Below are 16,834 nucleotides of genomic sequence, written 5' to 3' on the forward strand. Positions count from 1 at the left end.
GCTGCAATAAAACGGCCTCCGCTGGATTTCGAGCGAATTACAGCCGAAATTCAGCGAAACCGATCGTTGGTGTTCTTCCGCGGAACCGTTTCCCGATCTAGTTGATCGTAAAACAAAAAAAAAGATATATGTGACATATAGGGACGGACAGCTCGTAAAGAGAAAAAGGATGCCATCGATGAATTCGGTCGTTCCGATTGATCCACGAGCTTCCACGTTTCTTTTCTTCTCTCTTCTCCCTTTCGAGGACAGGGGGAGGTGGGTATTCCGTCATCTCGACTCGTTCCATTTCGCGCCCCTATGGACTTTCCTTTTTACCATCCTCGTTCGTGGAATCGGTTAAAAAGTCATGACGCGAACAGACTTTCTTCTCGCGGAGCGTATTTGTCGACTTTGCCAAAAAACAAATTCGTCCGTCGCGTAAAAACCAGATCGTGAAAAGACGATCGTGGATAATAACACACGACCATGCATTCCTTCTTACGAGATTATTGTTATTCGTTACGCATCTGCGTACCGTGTACATAGGCTACGAAGGACTGTAATTACCTCGTCTTACAGCGTAGCCACGAAACTCGCCACAGTGCGTTTCTATGGAACAACGAGGGACCTGAAACGAATCGAAACTAACTTCGGCTACACTTGTTACACCTCCAGCGGATAAATCGAACGTAAATGTAGTTTCTGGTGGAAATGCCAGCGTCCTGAAACTTTATACTTTTACACTTGTCAAGATCTGATTAAGATCTGCTTAAGATTTCCAAGATTCTTCCGATCGGAACGGAAGCACAGCACGTCGGAAGCGGCGTAACTTTTTGCAATTAATTATTTGGCAACTTTGTAAGTGGAAAGTAAGGGGAACTGATTCCTCGTCATTGGTATGATTTTCCACCGGTTCGTTTCACAGTTTCCAGACCGCTTTTGTCAAACACCGTCCCGTAAGTAAAGTACGCGCGTAGATACGCCAGGTGTATCGACAGCGGGAAAGAAACGCGCTCGATAGCGTCTGAGGAAAAAGCGCGACAACAGGAGAAATAACGTCACGTCGTGTATCCAATTACGTTGACCGTCGAGCAGCATCGTTGAAATTACGCATTACCTCGGGAGCCGGCCCCGGGTTTTTCGTGCTCCACCTTCGTCTCCGCCCATACACACGAGCTCTCGATTCGCGAGGAACGGGGAAGAAAATGAAAGGGGAGGATAGTGGGTGGAATTTATTGCAATCCTGGACGAGTATCTCGCCTCGGTGGAAGAAGAGCGGAAAACAAGGGACAGGAGCGACACGGCACGATGCAACGACGGAGGTTCGAGAATTAAAAAGTGGCGGCGTTGAACTTGGGGCTGAAGGGAGAAGAAGCAGCGGGTAGACGCGATCGAGCTAATTAATACTATCTCGAAAGAGCAGTACACGCCGGTACACGGGGGAAAAGAAGAGCCACCGGAAAGGAGGGAATTTATCGTGGCGCGCGATAAAATCCTGCGAGAACGCCCGAAGAATAAACTCCCCGACGAGAAAGCGAGCTAAGAGGAACCGGTATGATTAAACTAATGAAGACGAGAGATACAAGAGGCAAAGAAAATACTGGAATTTTTCGAGGACGTTACACCAACCAGGAAGGAATCAGCTGCCAAGCGAGACCGTGGAGCCAGACTGGAAGACAATCGAGCTAGCGAAACCGTGGCCGATGTCGTCTGCTAGAAGAATACGAAGAAATTACGCGAATAAGCATGCGCCAAAACCCGCAGAGATTTGTCTTCTTTGTAATTCACCGGCAACCCTGTGGCCACCGTGGAACGAGCGTACGTGGCGAGTATTTTGGATTAAGATAATCCCTTGACATCGAGACGGTCGTATATCACAGGCAAAGAAGCTTCATGGTCAGGAAAAAAAAAACGGGAACTTGAGAAACTGAGCTTGGAAACCGAAAATACATGTTTTTGGTATCGAAACTACGGATAGGTTGTCGCACGACGAGGACGAACCGAGAGAGCGTGCCTCGACCTGGTATCAGGTTGATGAAATTGTACGAGGGTGGAGCCTACCGTGACGATAAAACGTATCCAAACCCTTCGGCGTATTCCTTCTTTATGAGAATAAATAGTAAAAGCTTGGCAAGGAGATAACGCGTATCCCTGTTATCTATTATCGGAGTAAATCGTTCGCGATTATTTACTTGATCCTCGCACGTACACCTTCGGCGATAGGATCGTGTTTCTACTTTCGATAATTCGATCGAGACGCTATTCTATTCTTTCTGTCTCGTTGGTGGTGGTGATTTCTTCGATTAAAATCTGTTTCCAGATCCGCCGATCGTGTCGCTGAACCTTGGATCGACGCTAAGCCCGGAGGATATCAAGGAAGGCGACGACGTCTACTTCGAGTGTCACATCAGAGCCAATCCTCCCTGGTCGAAATTGACATGGATACACGACGTACGTATGGTTTCATCGATTAATATTCCGCGTAATCAACGTCGCTGTCTCGTTGCGTTTCCTACGATTATAGCTGCTGGTATACTTGGGCGGATACACGACGTAATAATTCGTTGATAGCGTGCGCTGCACGAATCGGACGTTTTTTTTTTTTTTTTCTTTTAACCAAGTTATTTCAGTCTTTGGAATACGGTATTTCGTGCTCCGCGGGTACACTATTATGGCGCTATTAAAAGCCTGGGTGTATCTCGTAAAGTAGAAGCTCGCAACGCAACGGTACAAAAATTCCCGTACACTTAGCGTGCCACAATAGCGGAAACATAATATGCCAGATTCGCGGAGAAAAATCTCTGGTGGACAAAAAGGCAGCAGCGTGCGTCCCTAAATTTACAAGCGAGCTACGTTACAGGTAATTTACGCGACAACGTCCGCGAACGTAAAGAAAATCACCGTGGAGGGCACGTTACCGTAGCCAACCAAGTCTTATCCCATATAATGGCTCGTATATTTTACTGGCTAAAACTTTGAATCCTTTATTTGCATAATATATGAGATCGTTCGACAGGCTCGATCTAGTACAACGCCGTTAGAACGCGGAGAATTAAAGCGTCGCACCGCACCTCACCGCACCGCGAAACACGCCACGCTGAAAGCCGATCATCTCGCGGATTTATGGCGAAAAGCGATAAGAGACTTTCAACGTACTCCTTCTTGCCCTCCTTTTGCCGTTACAGGCAAAATTACGTTTGTTGCCGTGAATGGCAAGTCGCTACGTTCTTCTAACGTTTAAACAGTTGCCACGTTAATTCCAAGAGGAACGAGCTTCACGGAGGATAGAATTTACGTTACTCTTCTTCTTTACACGTCGTTTTATAAGCTTCTCTCTTAAGAGTAATTTTTACCGCGAAGAAGACAGCGTTCGAAGAGTAATTCGCCAACGTGACAAAGTTTTTCGTTGTTCCTTCGCTTTATCGGTAGCGACGATTTTGCACGCGTCCGCCTCAGCGCCAGCATTGAGAAACCGGAGAAAGTTTGTCGAAGGGATTCGGCTTCGATTTCGTAGGGGAGAAAGTTTAATCCAGAAGGCGTACGAGGTTGTCTCAGTTTCCCAACTCGTTCGTACGGTGCGAATCGGAATTCACGAAGGAAAGTATGGTCGCCCGATTAAAGCGTATCGTGTCGGGCCAAGGGAAGCCAGAAAGTCCGACGTCTCTTACAAGGGGAAAATGACCAAAGATACGAGCACTTTCTTTTTCCTCTACCGTGTCCTCGCTGCTCTTCTCCTCTTTTTTTCTCGTTTACGTTAATCCAGCCTCTTGTCGTTCTCGTTCGCCTCGTTCTTTGTGTTTACTCGGGAGAGACGTTTCGCCGGATACGTGTCGTAGTTCAGGAAGGACGCCGGCAAGGAGACAGGTTAACGGTAGCCTGGTAGCAGCTGCTACGGCATAAGAGATTTCCGTCGAAATTGCATCTTAAAAATATGATTTGACTTCATTCTAGGCGAGCAAAGCGACTATCGTAACCTCGGCTTTCCCGACACCCATCTACGCGCTACTTCCTTTCGCATCCTTTCGTCGCTTTTCTTTCGCATCCGGCTCGTTTCCCTCGGTCGACTCGTATCGTTCGGCTTGCCAGCTGTCGCGGTTGCTCGTTATTGTTCGCAACTTCGATGACCGAACTCTATAAACGCGCAAGTGGAGTAAGTTGAACGCGATCGATATCACGAATCGCTTTCTGATAGATCGTGCAGCTAACTAGCTCCACGTGCCGGTCCCTTTCGACGAAGACGGCCCTTTTCGCTCGATTAAAAGGGTTTGCCTAGGAATTACAAGAGGCCATCGACACGTTCAATCTGCCAATCAATCCCAAGGTAGCAATCGAGCCGGGATTCCGAACTGTCGGTCTTAAAAAAACGCTTGGAGCCATTGGCAGCGGCAGTAACCTTTTCAATGGCGATCGTAAAGACGAAAGAAGAGCAGCGAACGGAAGGACGACGCAGCATCGATAGGGACAGCAGTAGAATATTGGTTAAAAGGTAAAGAAGGGAGAGAAGAGGCGGCGGAAAGAGCCTGGGGAGGGGGAGGGGGGAGGAAGAAGGAAAAACGAGGAAGGCAGAGATAGCCGCTATAATGGGGTACAGTGATTAGGCTGGCTGTACCATTCACCAGGACAATAGAGACGTTCTGTAGCTACGCCAAGTATCGACGAGCCAATCGGCCGCTGAGGAAAAGACGTTGGAAGATTTTTCCCGACTCTTCATCTTTCTGATGGCAAAGTGGATTGACCGACTAGACAACCGGAAGAACTCTATTAATGTCCTCCTCGTCCACCTAAATACGAGGCAAAAGATCAAATACTTTTTGCCGGAGAAGCAGGCTCTTCTTAATCTTGACACCGTCATCGATACGTCGGACACGCTACTTTTCCGCTCTTCTTTTTCGGAAATAGCCAATTTCTCGACAGAAACAAGAAATCGATAGAAAACGAAATCTCGCGCGGATTCCAGCGACGATGCGAGTCTTGGGATCGAATTTTCCTATCGAACGAGATTACGGCTCCGTCGTAATCGCGCAGAAACGCCTGTAAGCTTGGAATATTATGAAAAGCACTGTACTCGTAAGGCGAACGAGACTTTGAATTCCACACGATTGCGCCGTTGATTTTCAAATGGACGTTATTTCTGCTGTACACCGATCAGTCGTAGGAACGACGCGAGGGTAATGGGCTTTCTCGCAATGAATCGGTCGAGTGCATTTTCCACTGGCGTGAGATTCAATCCGACAAGTCCAGGACTTAATGCGGAGAACTGGCTGGAAGGAATCGGGCAAGGGGTTGCGAGCCGGAAATAGGCTGCCGCCGGATTCGACAGGCCGTACATCAATCAATTTCACCGACGTGGCGCGGCGTCGCGATCGAACAGCCGTGCCGGAATTCCGCTCGGATTCGTTGCCTTCGACCGAAGCGAGAAGAGCCTTTTCTTCTCCCGAATCTCGATCTCCCGTTGCTTTTTCTTCGGAGGTGCGGGTGCCGGTGAAATCGAATCGGATATCAGTCATACGGTCAACCAAATTCTGTCACGAATCCCTTCTATCTTCTCTTCGTCTCTCCCCGCGCAACAAGTCGGTCGTTCGTTACTTTCTGTTCGTTGAGAAATATGGCGCAAGCAGCGCGCACGAACCTTTTAAAATACTTTCGTCGCGCTTAATACTGCAACCCGGTTGGAAAAAGGAAACTCAAAGAGACATCGAACGATCGAGTAAATTACAAAATTTCCGAGCAACTCGGGGAATTCGAGCAAGGGGAGCTGAGAAGTTGCACGACGCGGTGCTGCGGCCAACGGCACGATACGAAGAAGAATCGAAAACGTAATCAAAGATAACGAGGGAAGTTTTCCGCTACACGGAAGGGTTTACAGCATTTATACGAGGCACGCCGGACGTCGAAGGTACGAGAAGAGATTCCCTGCTACGAAAAGAGGAAGAAAAAAAGGGACGAAAGGAACGGGAGAGAACGTAGCAGGCTGAAAGCAACCGCGGAAGCATCTTCGCTTCGCCTTTTTTCCTCGCGTCCTTCCGCATTCCGGACCGCAATGCATCATCCTTGCCGGTCGCAAATGTGCCAGCCATCAACCCCTTGGTTGCGTCAAAGTCGGGTATCTCGACATCGCGTATCGATTTCTTCGCGAATCGCTCGCGTTCATCGATCATCGACGTGCAAGCTTCCACCGCGCGAGAAGACGAAAAAATCTCGTGGAAGAAATTGAACGCGACTCAAAGCCGTGAATTCCATTCGATCACGTTGGAAAAAACGATGAAACGAACTCAACTCACTCTCTCCCTCTCTCTCTCTCTCTCTCTCTCTCTCCTCTCTTCGAACAGAAGCAAAGCAAGAAAATTGACATGGAATACCGAGCAACTTTAAAGCTAACGAAGCCCATGCTAGTCTAGCTTGCACGCGATCTTCTCTGTCATTGATAAATCGCTTTAAAACAAAACGAAGCTAAAAAGGGAGGAAATCGCGCGTCGCTGGCGTAACAATTTCTCTAGCGGAAGTATCGCGACAATGCCGCCGATATAATCACGATGAAAAATTTTCAGACAATCCTCGCGCTACGAGCTACGAAATCCTGGCCACAAATCTTTCGGAAGGGCGCTGCCGCCCTGGCCGGGGCTAGCAGAGAGCATTTTTTCTTCCGAGGAAGCTCCTTTGCCAACAGAGCACGGAGGAAACAGGCAGACAGGGTCGAACGTAACGGCTCGCGTCGAAAATCGACAAAATTTACGAGCGTTCGCCGTGAACGCGTTAAGACGAGCTTCGAACGAGCGTGTAAAATTTAATGGAACGAGAAACACAACGAAAGACGAAAGTACTTGTGTAACGTTCGATGCAATCATGTTTGCCGATTAAAATATTTTTTCCGGCAAGCAGACGCGAAACTCGGACAAAGATAAATTCAATTTTATCGACGACGCGGCACGTCTGCGACGCGTCCTACCTGTATGGAACGCGCACGAGGAAAAAGAAAAAATTAGAGGCAAGACTGGCGAGAAAAGAAAAGACGAGACGCGCGTGTGTGCACGAGCGCACCGGAAATGCCGCTACCGTGCAACCTATTCGACCGGCATACTAGCTACCTCGTCTCTTTAAACCGTCGTTCAATGCTCTCGGCTTCTTCTCCGGGGTACGTCTCGAGTACGCTCGCTAGCTCGTTCGTCGACACATTAGTACGTGTACAGAGCGATTCGTGAAAATACAACTGTTCGAAGAGAACCCTCTCTCTCTCTGTCTTTCCCTTTCTCCGTTGCTCGCTTTCCGGGAGCGATCCACGTCCACGATAATGGCTTCCTTTAACGCCGCGGAAAAAGTTTAAACGCGTAATCGCTTTCGCTGCTGGCTGCGCTTTCTCCACTGCCTAGTTCCTTTTTTCCACGTTTTCGCCACCGGGCGATAACCGAATTTTCAAATCGAACGGAATTTCCATCGACCGAGGGAACCTGAACTCGCGAGTTCTGGCAAAGTGACGATCTTTCGCAACGAGGTTACGATAGCGACGTTTTTCTAATTCTCTGAGCGTCCGCGTCTCTGGCGAGACTGAAATAACTCCGTCTATCCTGCTCTTCTCGCTACGATGTAATTCCAATTCGGGAAGGAAAGATAGATATCGTAAGAATCGTTCGAAAACACTGGCGAACGATCGATGACCAAGTTTCTGGTTTCTAGGTGGTAGAAAGAGGGAAGGCAAAATGAATTTCGCTTAGCCTTTGGACACGGCAGGGAAACGAAGAAAAAGACGGGACGAAAATAACGAATGCAAGGGCGAAAGGGAGAAAAGGCGAGACGGAAAAAGGAAGGAAGGAAGGAAGGAGGAAAGGAAGCACAGCCACGAGTTGTTGGCAATTTTTCAAGGAATCAGTGCGCCGTCTGACCGGAATGAACGCCCGCCTCTAGCCTCTTTTCTTTCCTACCCTCCTGAATCGCCTTTTTTTCTCGCCAGCCTAGCAGGGCAAGGCTACGACGACGTAGAAGAAGCCCCGAATCGCGACCGAGTCGAATTTTCACCGGAGAATTCCGCCGACCGAGCTTTAGATCGGACTAGAGAGACGAACGTATCCTACGAAACCGGTGAACCTTTTTAGGATCGAAATGCAAGAAGAAATTCGATGAATCTTACGGGATAGGTGAGGTGGACCGAGCTTCTACGACGAGATCGAACGAGCCAGATATTCGATGGTTCTGTGTTGTCCTCGGCCGATCCACTTCCAAAAGATTCCTCGTAATCGGGTGTCGTCGATAACATCTTGCTCGTTTCGCCATGGTAGGAGCCGACTTAACATCGGTACAGGAAAAACTACAGCATGGAAGTTAAGAAAGTCGCAGTTGCCGGAGATTAGAAAGGAAAAGAAGAGGAACGTGGCGCGAACTCGGACCCGGGGGATTTGCCTGGAAACGCGACAAACGGTCGACAATTTACGTTTACATATAACCTAGCGGACTCGTTAAAGCGAACAGAGTTACAGTGGTGCTGTATGCAAGCCGTTATCGGACGATCTTCGATAAAGCGAGAGATTCGTCCATTTTCCATTTTCCAAGGCGGCTGCATCGGCTAACCTTGGAAGGATGCGTGTACGGAATATCACGAGAGCGTGTACGAAAGGACGGTTAACACCTACTTTATGTAACGGCGACGTACGAGACAATGCCGTTGGCCCATTGTACCCGGATGGTTGTATGTACCACGTGCTACGAGTAATTCCACCCTTATACCGGATTCCGAATATTCTCAAAATGAAGCTCCGGGCTTTTGGGCTCCGTTCCAACTGTCTCTTCCTGCGGCTAGACCCGTTGCATAAAACCGCGCACACTTGCCCGCCTCGCTCTTGTCAGGTTCAAACGAAAAGTTTTAGTATCCTCAGACCTGACCTGCTGCCGCTTTGGATACCGTTCGAATATCGATACCATTCTCGACCCAAGTTTTCTACCCGTAACCCATATTCATCACCAGGTCGAGGAAGAAACGTTTCGGTAACCTTAATTTGCCAAAGCGTCGTGAGAACCGCTGCAACGAATTACGCGCCCTCGCAACTCTTCGCGATTTACGACACGTCGGCGCTTAAAGCCTCGTAAAATCAGTCGCGAAAGCGATCTACATGGAAATGTAAATTTCACGCGGATCGTGTTCACGCGTAACGAGCTCTTTGATGTCTCGGTGTAGAGATGGGCGGCTGACAGAAAAGGGTTAAACAAGTTAGTCGCCGATGGAGTATCCATATCCAGAGAATGGATTTAACGACCAAGTTGGGCGATCCTCGTTTACCCCTGCGAAATCTGATTAGGAGAAGGAAAATGTTTCGCGCAGGTGGTTCCATCGAGAGCAGGATCAAAGGACCAGCTCGTTTTCGGCGAAACCGTAACAGGAAAATGGAATTAATAACGGCAAACCAGAATCTAGAACGCGATCCTTAAGGGGTTCTAATTAACGCGTGCGCGGTTACGAACTCATTATGCAAGCTGTCTAAACCATGAAAGAAGTGGTACGCGGCGCAGCATCCGATCGACGCGTCGTTATCCGAATTTTGCTCGTCGGTTGGCCAATCTTCGACCTGTGGGACAGTCGGTCTGGGGATTGGCCGCTTTTCAATTTGTCGGTTTCTCTAGGAGTTGAGAGCGCGACTCGCTTCCGATCTCCCATAGTTGCAACGAAACGCAAAGAAACGGGACTGTTTGCACACACGGGGGAGGATAGTACGCACGACAAATGGTGGAAGAAGGTGCAGGGGCGGCAGGTGGCTGGTAGCCAGGCTACTAGCCTTCGTTGGAATTGGTTCGCAAACGATAAAAGACAAACGAAAGCTCTCGAACTGTATCGTTGGTTCGTTTCTGGCGTGATGAAACGACGAGGGAAAACACAGGAGGAAACGTGGAAAGGTCCAGGGGAGTCCCAGCTGGAGAGAAAATGGTAGGAAACGAACGGCAGCCAGGCGCTCGAATAGAAACGTCAAAGTTTGCAGCTACTTTCTCAAAGCGAAACGTAGGTAATATGCGACACGAAGAGACGGTTATCGATGTATCGATTCGGAAAACGGCGAGTCTACGATCGTTGACTTTAGCCGAGTTCCTCGGTATATCGTGTGCACGATAAACGAAAGAATTTGTAACGGGACTTTATAAATTAACGATCGTTCTTTCACAACGGTAAAGCTGCGAGTTACTCGGTGAACGAACTGCGCGAATTTAAAGAAAAGAAGGAAAGAAAAGAAGTTGTTGGTATTGGTCATAAATTTTTCTAGTCCCCTTAACGAAGTATAACGTTTAACGAGTCTTGACTGGCTAGTAAATCGAAGGTAAACCTCTGGCCTTAACCGAAGCTTAACCTATGCTAAGCGAGCTAAAGCTCCTTGACTGGACCGTGGAACACGGAAGAGAGGCAAGTTGCATAGATTACAATCCGACTCGATCGAGTCGACGTATTTTCGACCCTTCCGAGCCGCCGAGTTTATCGATCGTATCCGAGATCTTCCCATCCGATTAAATTCTTTAAGGGATTAGATCTAGCGGAATTCCTCGTTTCGATTTTTAATTCGCCGCTGAACATCAACAACACGAATTAGGATAAAGACGAATTGAAATTCCTGGACGGTCGATCGACCGCGAATAATTAAGTGCTCATCCGTCGATGCGAAACCTATCCGACGAAGGACACGATTCTCCGGCAAGAGAATGTGGCTGCGAGCCGAGATTATAAAACAATCGAACAAAGCCAAAGGGGGAGGACGAAAAAAGAAAGAGGAACAAGCTCGAAGCGGAGCGGAAAAGGGGAATGGAAAAAAGACTCGCGGGAGGAGAAGAAATCTTGATCTGTTCTGACAGTCTGCGCCACCTTCTCCGAGATTCAAATGGCCTCGTTTCGAATCGATTTCGAATTATCTTCGGCGAACGGATTCCTGCGGAGGAGTGGGGACAAAAGAAAGAGAGTCTATCGGTGTAATGGAGAAAACGAGCTGCAGACAGAGAAACAGATATAAGGAATGAAAAGGGTGTGACAGAGAGAAAGAGAGAGAAAGAGAGAGAGAGAGAGAGAAATAGGAAAAGCGAGGAGAAGAAGAGACAAAACGAAGACGGAAAAAACGAAGACAAGTACAACGGGGAATTTAAACGAGGAAGAGGACGACTGGCGAGAGACAAAGACAAGTTCGAAGGACGTCTCTCGTCCGATTAAACAGGCGCGGATGCATTTGGCACGGTCTTCGGCTAGTAAGCCGTGTCCCGGTTTTACCTACTTGTTGGCTCTAACCCTTGCCTCTTTCGGTAGAGCGTTTCTCTGCGAACGAGATTCATGGTTCGCGATCGTCCTTTGCCCGTCGGCTAATTGAAACGCGATCCACCGAAACAAGCCGAAAGAGCCGGAAGAAACTTTTGGGCGTGTCGTGTTCTCCGCTTGTCGACTCGGTGTTTAAACGAAAATACCCGGCGAAATACTTCGGCAAAGGAATACGATCGACATACGACGGCCGAATCGAGTTCACTGCAACTTGCAGACGACTCTGCAATAACAGAGCGTTACGTTTGCTTCGTTCTTCGTTTTGTTGCACGGGGCGAACAGCAACGAAATAAGATAGAACGAAACTCTGTCCCAAAGTGGCCTAATTAAACCTGGCATCGTGCTAGTTTGAAAAGACGCGCTCGCTTTGCTATAAAGCGTGGATAATAAGTACTTACACGCGTGAAAGCGTACGTGGGTATACGGACGATAGCCTGTTCTCGTTGCATAGCCGTGGTAGACGTAGTTCGTATGTAGCCGTTCGTTCTCGGCCTCGTCGGCAAGGCGTCGAGGCCTTTTTTCCACCGGGTTGCTCATCGCTGTCATGTTAATTTTCCCGGAGAAGGAAAGAATTCTTGAATCAAATGCATTCGTTTCGTCTCCTCGTTAGTCGGGACAAAAGAGGAACGGTACAAAAGATAACGAAACTAGCGACTCTTTTCATCCGGTTTGATTAAACAACTAAGTGCACCGTTGTATCGTCCTTAGCCATGCTCGACGGTTGATAAGCCGTCAGCCTGGACTTCCGTTTCTCCCGTCGGTTTCCTTGTCAATTCCCACAAAGGAATACAAAGTCAAAGGATTTCAGGTGATAAAGAATACCGCGTTATTATTCGTCCACGATATTGAGCGATACCGTAGCTTCGCAGGAAACGCGAGACGTTAACTAACAAGAGAAGCAACGCTCGCCCGAGCTCGCTTTTTCTTCTCCCATCCCGATGATTCTCTTCTTGCCTTTTCTCCGCTGTGTCGCGCCACGTCGAAACGGATAAATTTGTAACAAAGACGGCGGCCAGCGTAACATCTCTGACCGTAAAAGTTATCGTGCCACGTTCTTTCCTCCAGTCTCTTTCGCCGAGTAACGTGCTCGCAATAATAAAGGATTTATCCCTTCTATATGCTGCCGCGACGTTTCTTCCTCGATAACCGAACTTTATAACGAGAAAAAGTAGCGGCCGTCGTCCCTCGCCGATGGAGAACCACGATATACGTTAACTTTGTCCTTGACGATCGTAATTACTTCTAAAAATGCACACGTTTCGCGTTGAGTAGAAAAAGGTGCTGATAGATGATAACACGACCGACAATGGAATGGCGAGGAAGACGCCTGGGTGGAACGGCTCGGTGCATGTTTATCTCTAATTTATCGCGAAGGCAGACCGTAACGAGAAACGAAATCGCGATTCGAAATCTACTGTTAGCCCGAGCACGAACGAGAAAGAAATGGATCAAAGTCGAGCTGCCAAGCCGATGCAGATACCTTCCTTTCACGAGTGTTTCATCTTGGCAAAAAGAGTACAAAAGAAACAGAAACAATAGGTAGATTTTTTCCTTTCGTTCTTAAAATAAACGAGCGTCGCAACGTCGCGTAATTCCTATCGATTCTAGTTTAAGACGCGTTTAATAACCGACCGACAGAGGCCGGTGTATTTAAAACGAAAATTCTTGTTTGCAGAACCAAATACTGGCGCATAATACGTCAGCCAGGATAATCTGGTCGAATCAGAGCCTGGTACTTCAGAGCGTGACTAGGAGTAGCGCCGGCAAGTACGTGTGCGCCGCAACGAATGACCTGAACGAAACTCGCAGCGAGCCTCTTCATTTTCGCGTCAAGTGTGAGTATCTCCGCGGCTCGTCACGAGAACCACTTCAACGATCCGCCTCGGAGCGTACTTTATTTTAATCGAGCGGACTTAATCGAGGATTTTCCTCGGTATTCGGTAACGAAGCCGGCATTCAACGACGAGCAACGAACGCCGTTCTCGCGCATACGCTTCACCTGTACTACTTTCGTCTATTTATTCCGAAACAGCCAACCCGAATTCCTCTTCCTCTTATTCCAGCTGAATATTTCAGTCGTACTTAGTTTTAGCTACATTTTTGATATCCAATTCCCGTTTTACACCGAGCAAACCGCCAACCCGCGATGCGACCTCGAGAAGCAACGCTCTCGTACCTCGGCACAGCGATGTACAAATTGAATATGTCGGTTTTAAAAAACGATACACTAAGATAGATGTTTCTCACAGACGCTCGTTTCGATAAACCGAACGTTTAACGCCGCGGTATCGGACCAGCGATCGTTCTATGCTTGTCCACGTATCGATACCGTTTGCCCAACATATCCAACATATCGACATCGATGTTGATCCGATGGTCGTCGTCACGTTGGGTACGCCGTTAACCGGGCGACGACAGCCTCGACCGCTGCTGGATCGTGACTGTTTCGTTTCGCGATACTAGCAGAAACGTGCTCGTGGCTCGAAGTGATTTTGACCGTTTTGCACGCGAAAACCCATTTACCCGATACTTTTACCCACTTAAATCGTAGTTAGAATAGGCGAACGTTAACGCGAAATCGTAAAAACATAGTCGGCCGATCGACGCTCGGCCGCGTATTCTGCACGGAGAATGGGAACGGTTTCCGACATCGAATATAGATGCGCCGTGAAAACAAGCCCGAAACACGATGCCCGATATTTAACTGCGGCTCCTGACGGCCTCGTAAAGGACAAGGAAACGAGCCAGTATAAGCAGCAATCTCGCTGGAGTTTGCGAATCGAAGTCAACCTCGTATCTGAATTTAGTTTCCCGGTTATTACATCATCGCCCCGATCCTGGGAATGACATTTGCTTTAGGCTATTCACGTCCGCCTCGAAGCGGCGTGGTTTCCTTCGGTCGGGATTTAAGCCAACTTCGATCGAAATGTCGACGCGTTGATCGGTCTTACGGAACGCCATACGCCGATGATACTTGAACCAAAAGCGTTCGCCTGCGTAAATTTAGATTATCTGCTTATATACGAGCGCGTTTCCAACGAAAAGAGTTAGATTTACGACGGGCGTTGGATTAATTCCGCGAAAAGAGAAATTACGACTTCGTGCCCGTACGATTACACGCAAATCATCCGATAAAGCTGCTCCTTTCATCAGAGAAAACTAGGAATAAACGCGAGGGAAAACGGAACGAACAGGTTCAAAGGGCCATTCGATGAATGAGCATATTTTTTGAAAGCCGTTTCAAAGTACATGTCACAACGTTGCCCGCAATTAAGCAGAGTCTGGGAAAAAAAAAAGGCGGAGCGCGCAAGCTGTATAAAATCAAAGAGCGCGCCGGTTCTTAAATCGTTGCATCCGAACGTAGCAACGTTTTACCGATATTCGTGCTACTCGAATAACGTGTATCGCGACATCGCGTTCGATAATTCTTCTCATTAAATTTCGAGTTACGGACTCGGATTTCTGTCCGCCGCGTTAATTACCGAGGGAAACCAGTGTCAACCGGTTTTCCTCGTCAAATTCTCTGTTCGCGGTGTTCGCTCGGTTTCGATAAGAAAGAACGAAAGCGCGACGCCTTTCCCTCCGCATAAACGATTTCCGTCAATATGCATTTTAACCAATACTTCCCGATATTCTTTTATATTTATTTCAGTCAGCCGTCCGGGCCGACACATTTGCAATTTAATTCCTTCGTTGCAGCAATATCGTTTCACCGAGTCTTTTGTCATTTATTCGTTGAATCGTTAAACACCTGAATAGAAAATATCGAAAAGAAATGGCCAGCGATTGCGGATGGAAAAAGTAATGACAGAAAATATTTATTCGCGCTCGTACTAAGAAACGAATGGAAACGAATTAAACGCGTAAAGTGCGAGGCTCGTACATCAGTCGCATCGAAATGACCGGCAATAAGTCATACAGATAGCACCTATGCGCGGCACGATATCGGTCGCGTGTGATTTTCACGTAACTTTGCGGTTCGACTCTGTCCACAACCTTTCGTTCTCGTGTTTCCAACCTGTTCCCTCGATTTCCTCGTAAATAGCATGCATCTAAAGATGCAAAGCAGCTTTTATTCCTAAGCGTTGTAAATTCTATTTTATTCTTGGAAACTTCATTCCTGTAAACCATTTTTCCTGGTCACCTGTTAGTTATTTCTCTTCTCTTTTTATAACGTGGCTTGTCACTCCAACCGCCTTGCTACTACACTTTTAGGATCTTCAAGCTTTCTTTTTTATTTCTGAAATTCTTTTTCTCGTGTCTCGCTTCTGTATTTCTTATTCCTACAACTTTCCTTTTTTCGCTGCCCGTCCTGTTCTCGTTTTATCGCCTGGATCTCTTTTTGTTGACACCTTTGCGTTATTTTTTATCGCTACAATTTCTCATTCCCAGGAAGCTTGAGTTTTCCCGTTGCTAAAATTCCTTCTACAATCCCTCCTACGTAACAGGATTGCTCCTCCAAATGTGGAAATTTTTCCATGTCCCAATTTCATCACGACAGAGCACAGCCGAAGGGAAACCCGACAAGTGATACATTATCATTTCCCATCATTCGGATGAACACGCTATCCACGGTAGTACATAATTGGAGCCGGAAAGTGGTTCTTCAAAAGCGTCCAGCCAGTTGGTTGTCGCAAATGATTTTGGAAAGCACTAGTTAATTACAAGGCTGGACGCCACCCTGCGCCAAATAATCAGTCAACAGGAAAGTTTTGATAGCATATATCGCGGCGCGCGTAAAAATCAAAAGGCGAAAAAAAATGGATTAGAACCTTCGCACGTACGCGCTCGATATTGATTACTCTTTCGCGAGAAAGATGAATATCCATAATAGTAATAATAATAATAATAATAATTGTTCGATCCTTTTAACGTTAGAGCAACGATAAGTATATGTTTAAATGATTCGCGCGAGCAAATCGACGGAATATCAAATATAGTTCAAAATCAGAATTAACGCTTCGTAAAATGCAGCTTAGTTTAAGTTGGAATTTATTTCATACTAACGCAAAGGATATAGAAGGTTGCACGTGACTGTGAGTGTCGATGCATCAATTGGGGCCGTAGCTTGATACTATAAGTTAGGACCTCGCCATATCGTGAAAATTGCCATCTCGAAGATTGCCTCGACTCATAAACGGACTTACGTTCAAAAGTAGCGGAAGTATTCTTTGCTTTCCGAGCACGATCCTGTCGCTTTGTGTTCATGACTGTCTCATCCATCTCTCCAAAACCGTATTTTACTCCCGCTCTTCAATTTCAAAGATCGAACCCGTGAACGATCGGACTTGCAGCTATGAGAAATAGCCGTTCGTTCGATAATCTTGTTTGGGAATAACAATCATTGGAAATTTCGTTGGTTTCGCTATTGTCTATAGCAATTGCGCGATATTTGTTGCCAAGTGGCCTTAAAAAGTCATAATCCTTTTTCTTCTTTCAAACGACAAGATACGTGCCCGAAGCGGCAGAAGAGACGGATGCAGGCGGAGATAGGAGAGTCGGATAAATTGGAAGAAATGTATATCACGGGAAAGGTAGCTCGGCAAAGGTGGCAGTAGTTGTAGCTGGGAAATCTTTTTACAT

General features: G+C 47.3%; 1 protein-coding gene across 3 annotated transcripts in view; it reads left to right on the forward strand.

Annotated features, from left to right (window-relative positions):
• LOC117231079 (nephrin-like) overlaps positions 1-16,834 on the forward strand; it is a 252,587-nt gene that overhangs the window by 215,511 nt on the left and 20,242 nt on the right. For all 3 annotated transcript variants that reach the window (XM_033489156.1, XM_033489155.1, XM_033489157.1), the window contains 2 exons: positions 2,303-2,433; positions 12,927-13,086. In XM_033489156.1, coding sequence (XP_033345047.1) covers positions 2,303-2,433; positions 12,927-13,086 — 291 coding nt within the window. The remainder of the gene's footprint in view (positions 1-2,302; positions 2,434-12,926; positions 13,087-16,834) is intronic.

The sequence above is a fragment of the Bombus vosnesenskii genome, unplaced genomic scaffold (genome assembly GCF_011952255.1).
Source record: "Bombus vosnesenskii isolate JDL3184/JDL3185 unplaced genomic scaffold, Bvos_JDL3184-5_v1.1 scf7180000013270, whole genome shotgun sequence".
Classification (NCBI taxonomy): domain Eukaryota; kingdom Metazoa; phylum Arthropoda; class Insecta; order Hymenoptera; family Apidae; genus Bombus; species Bombus vosnesenskii.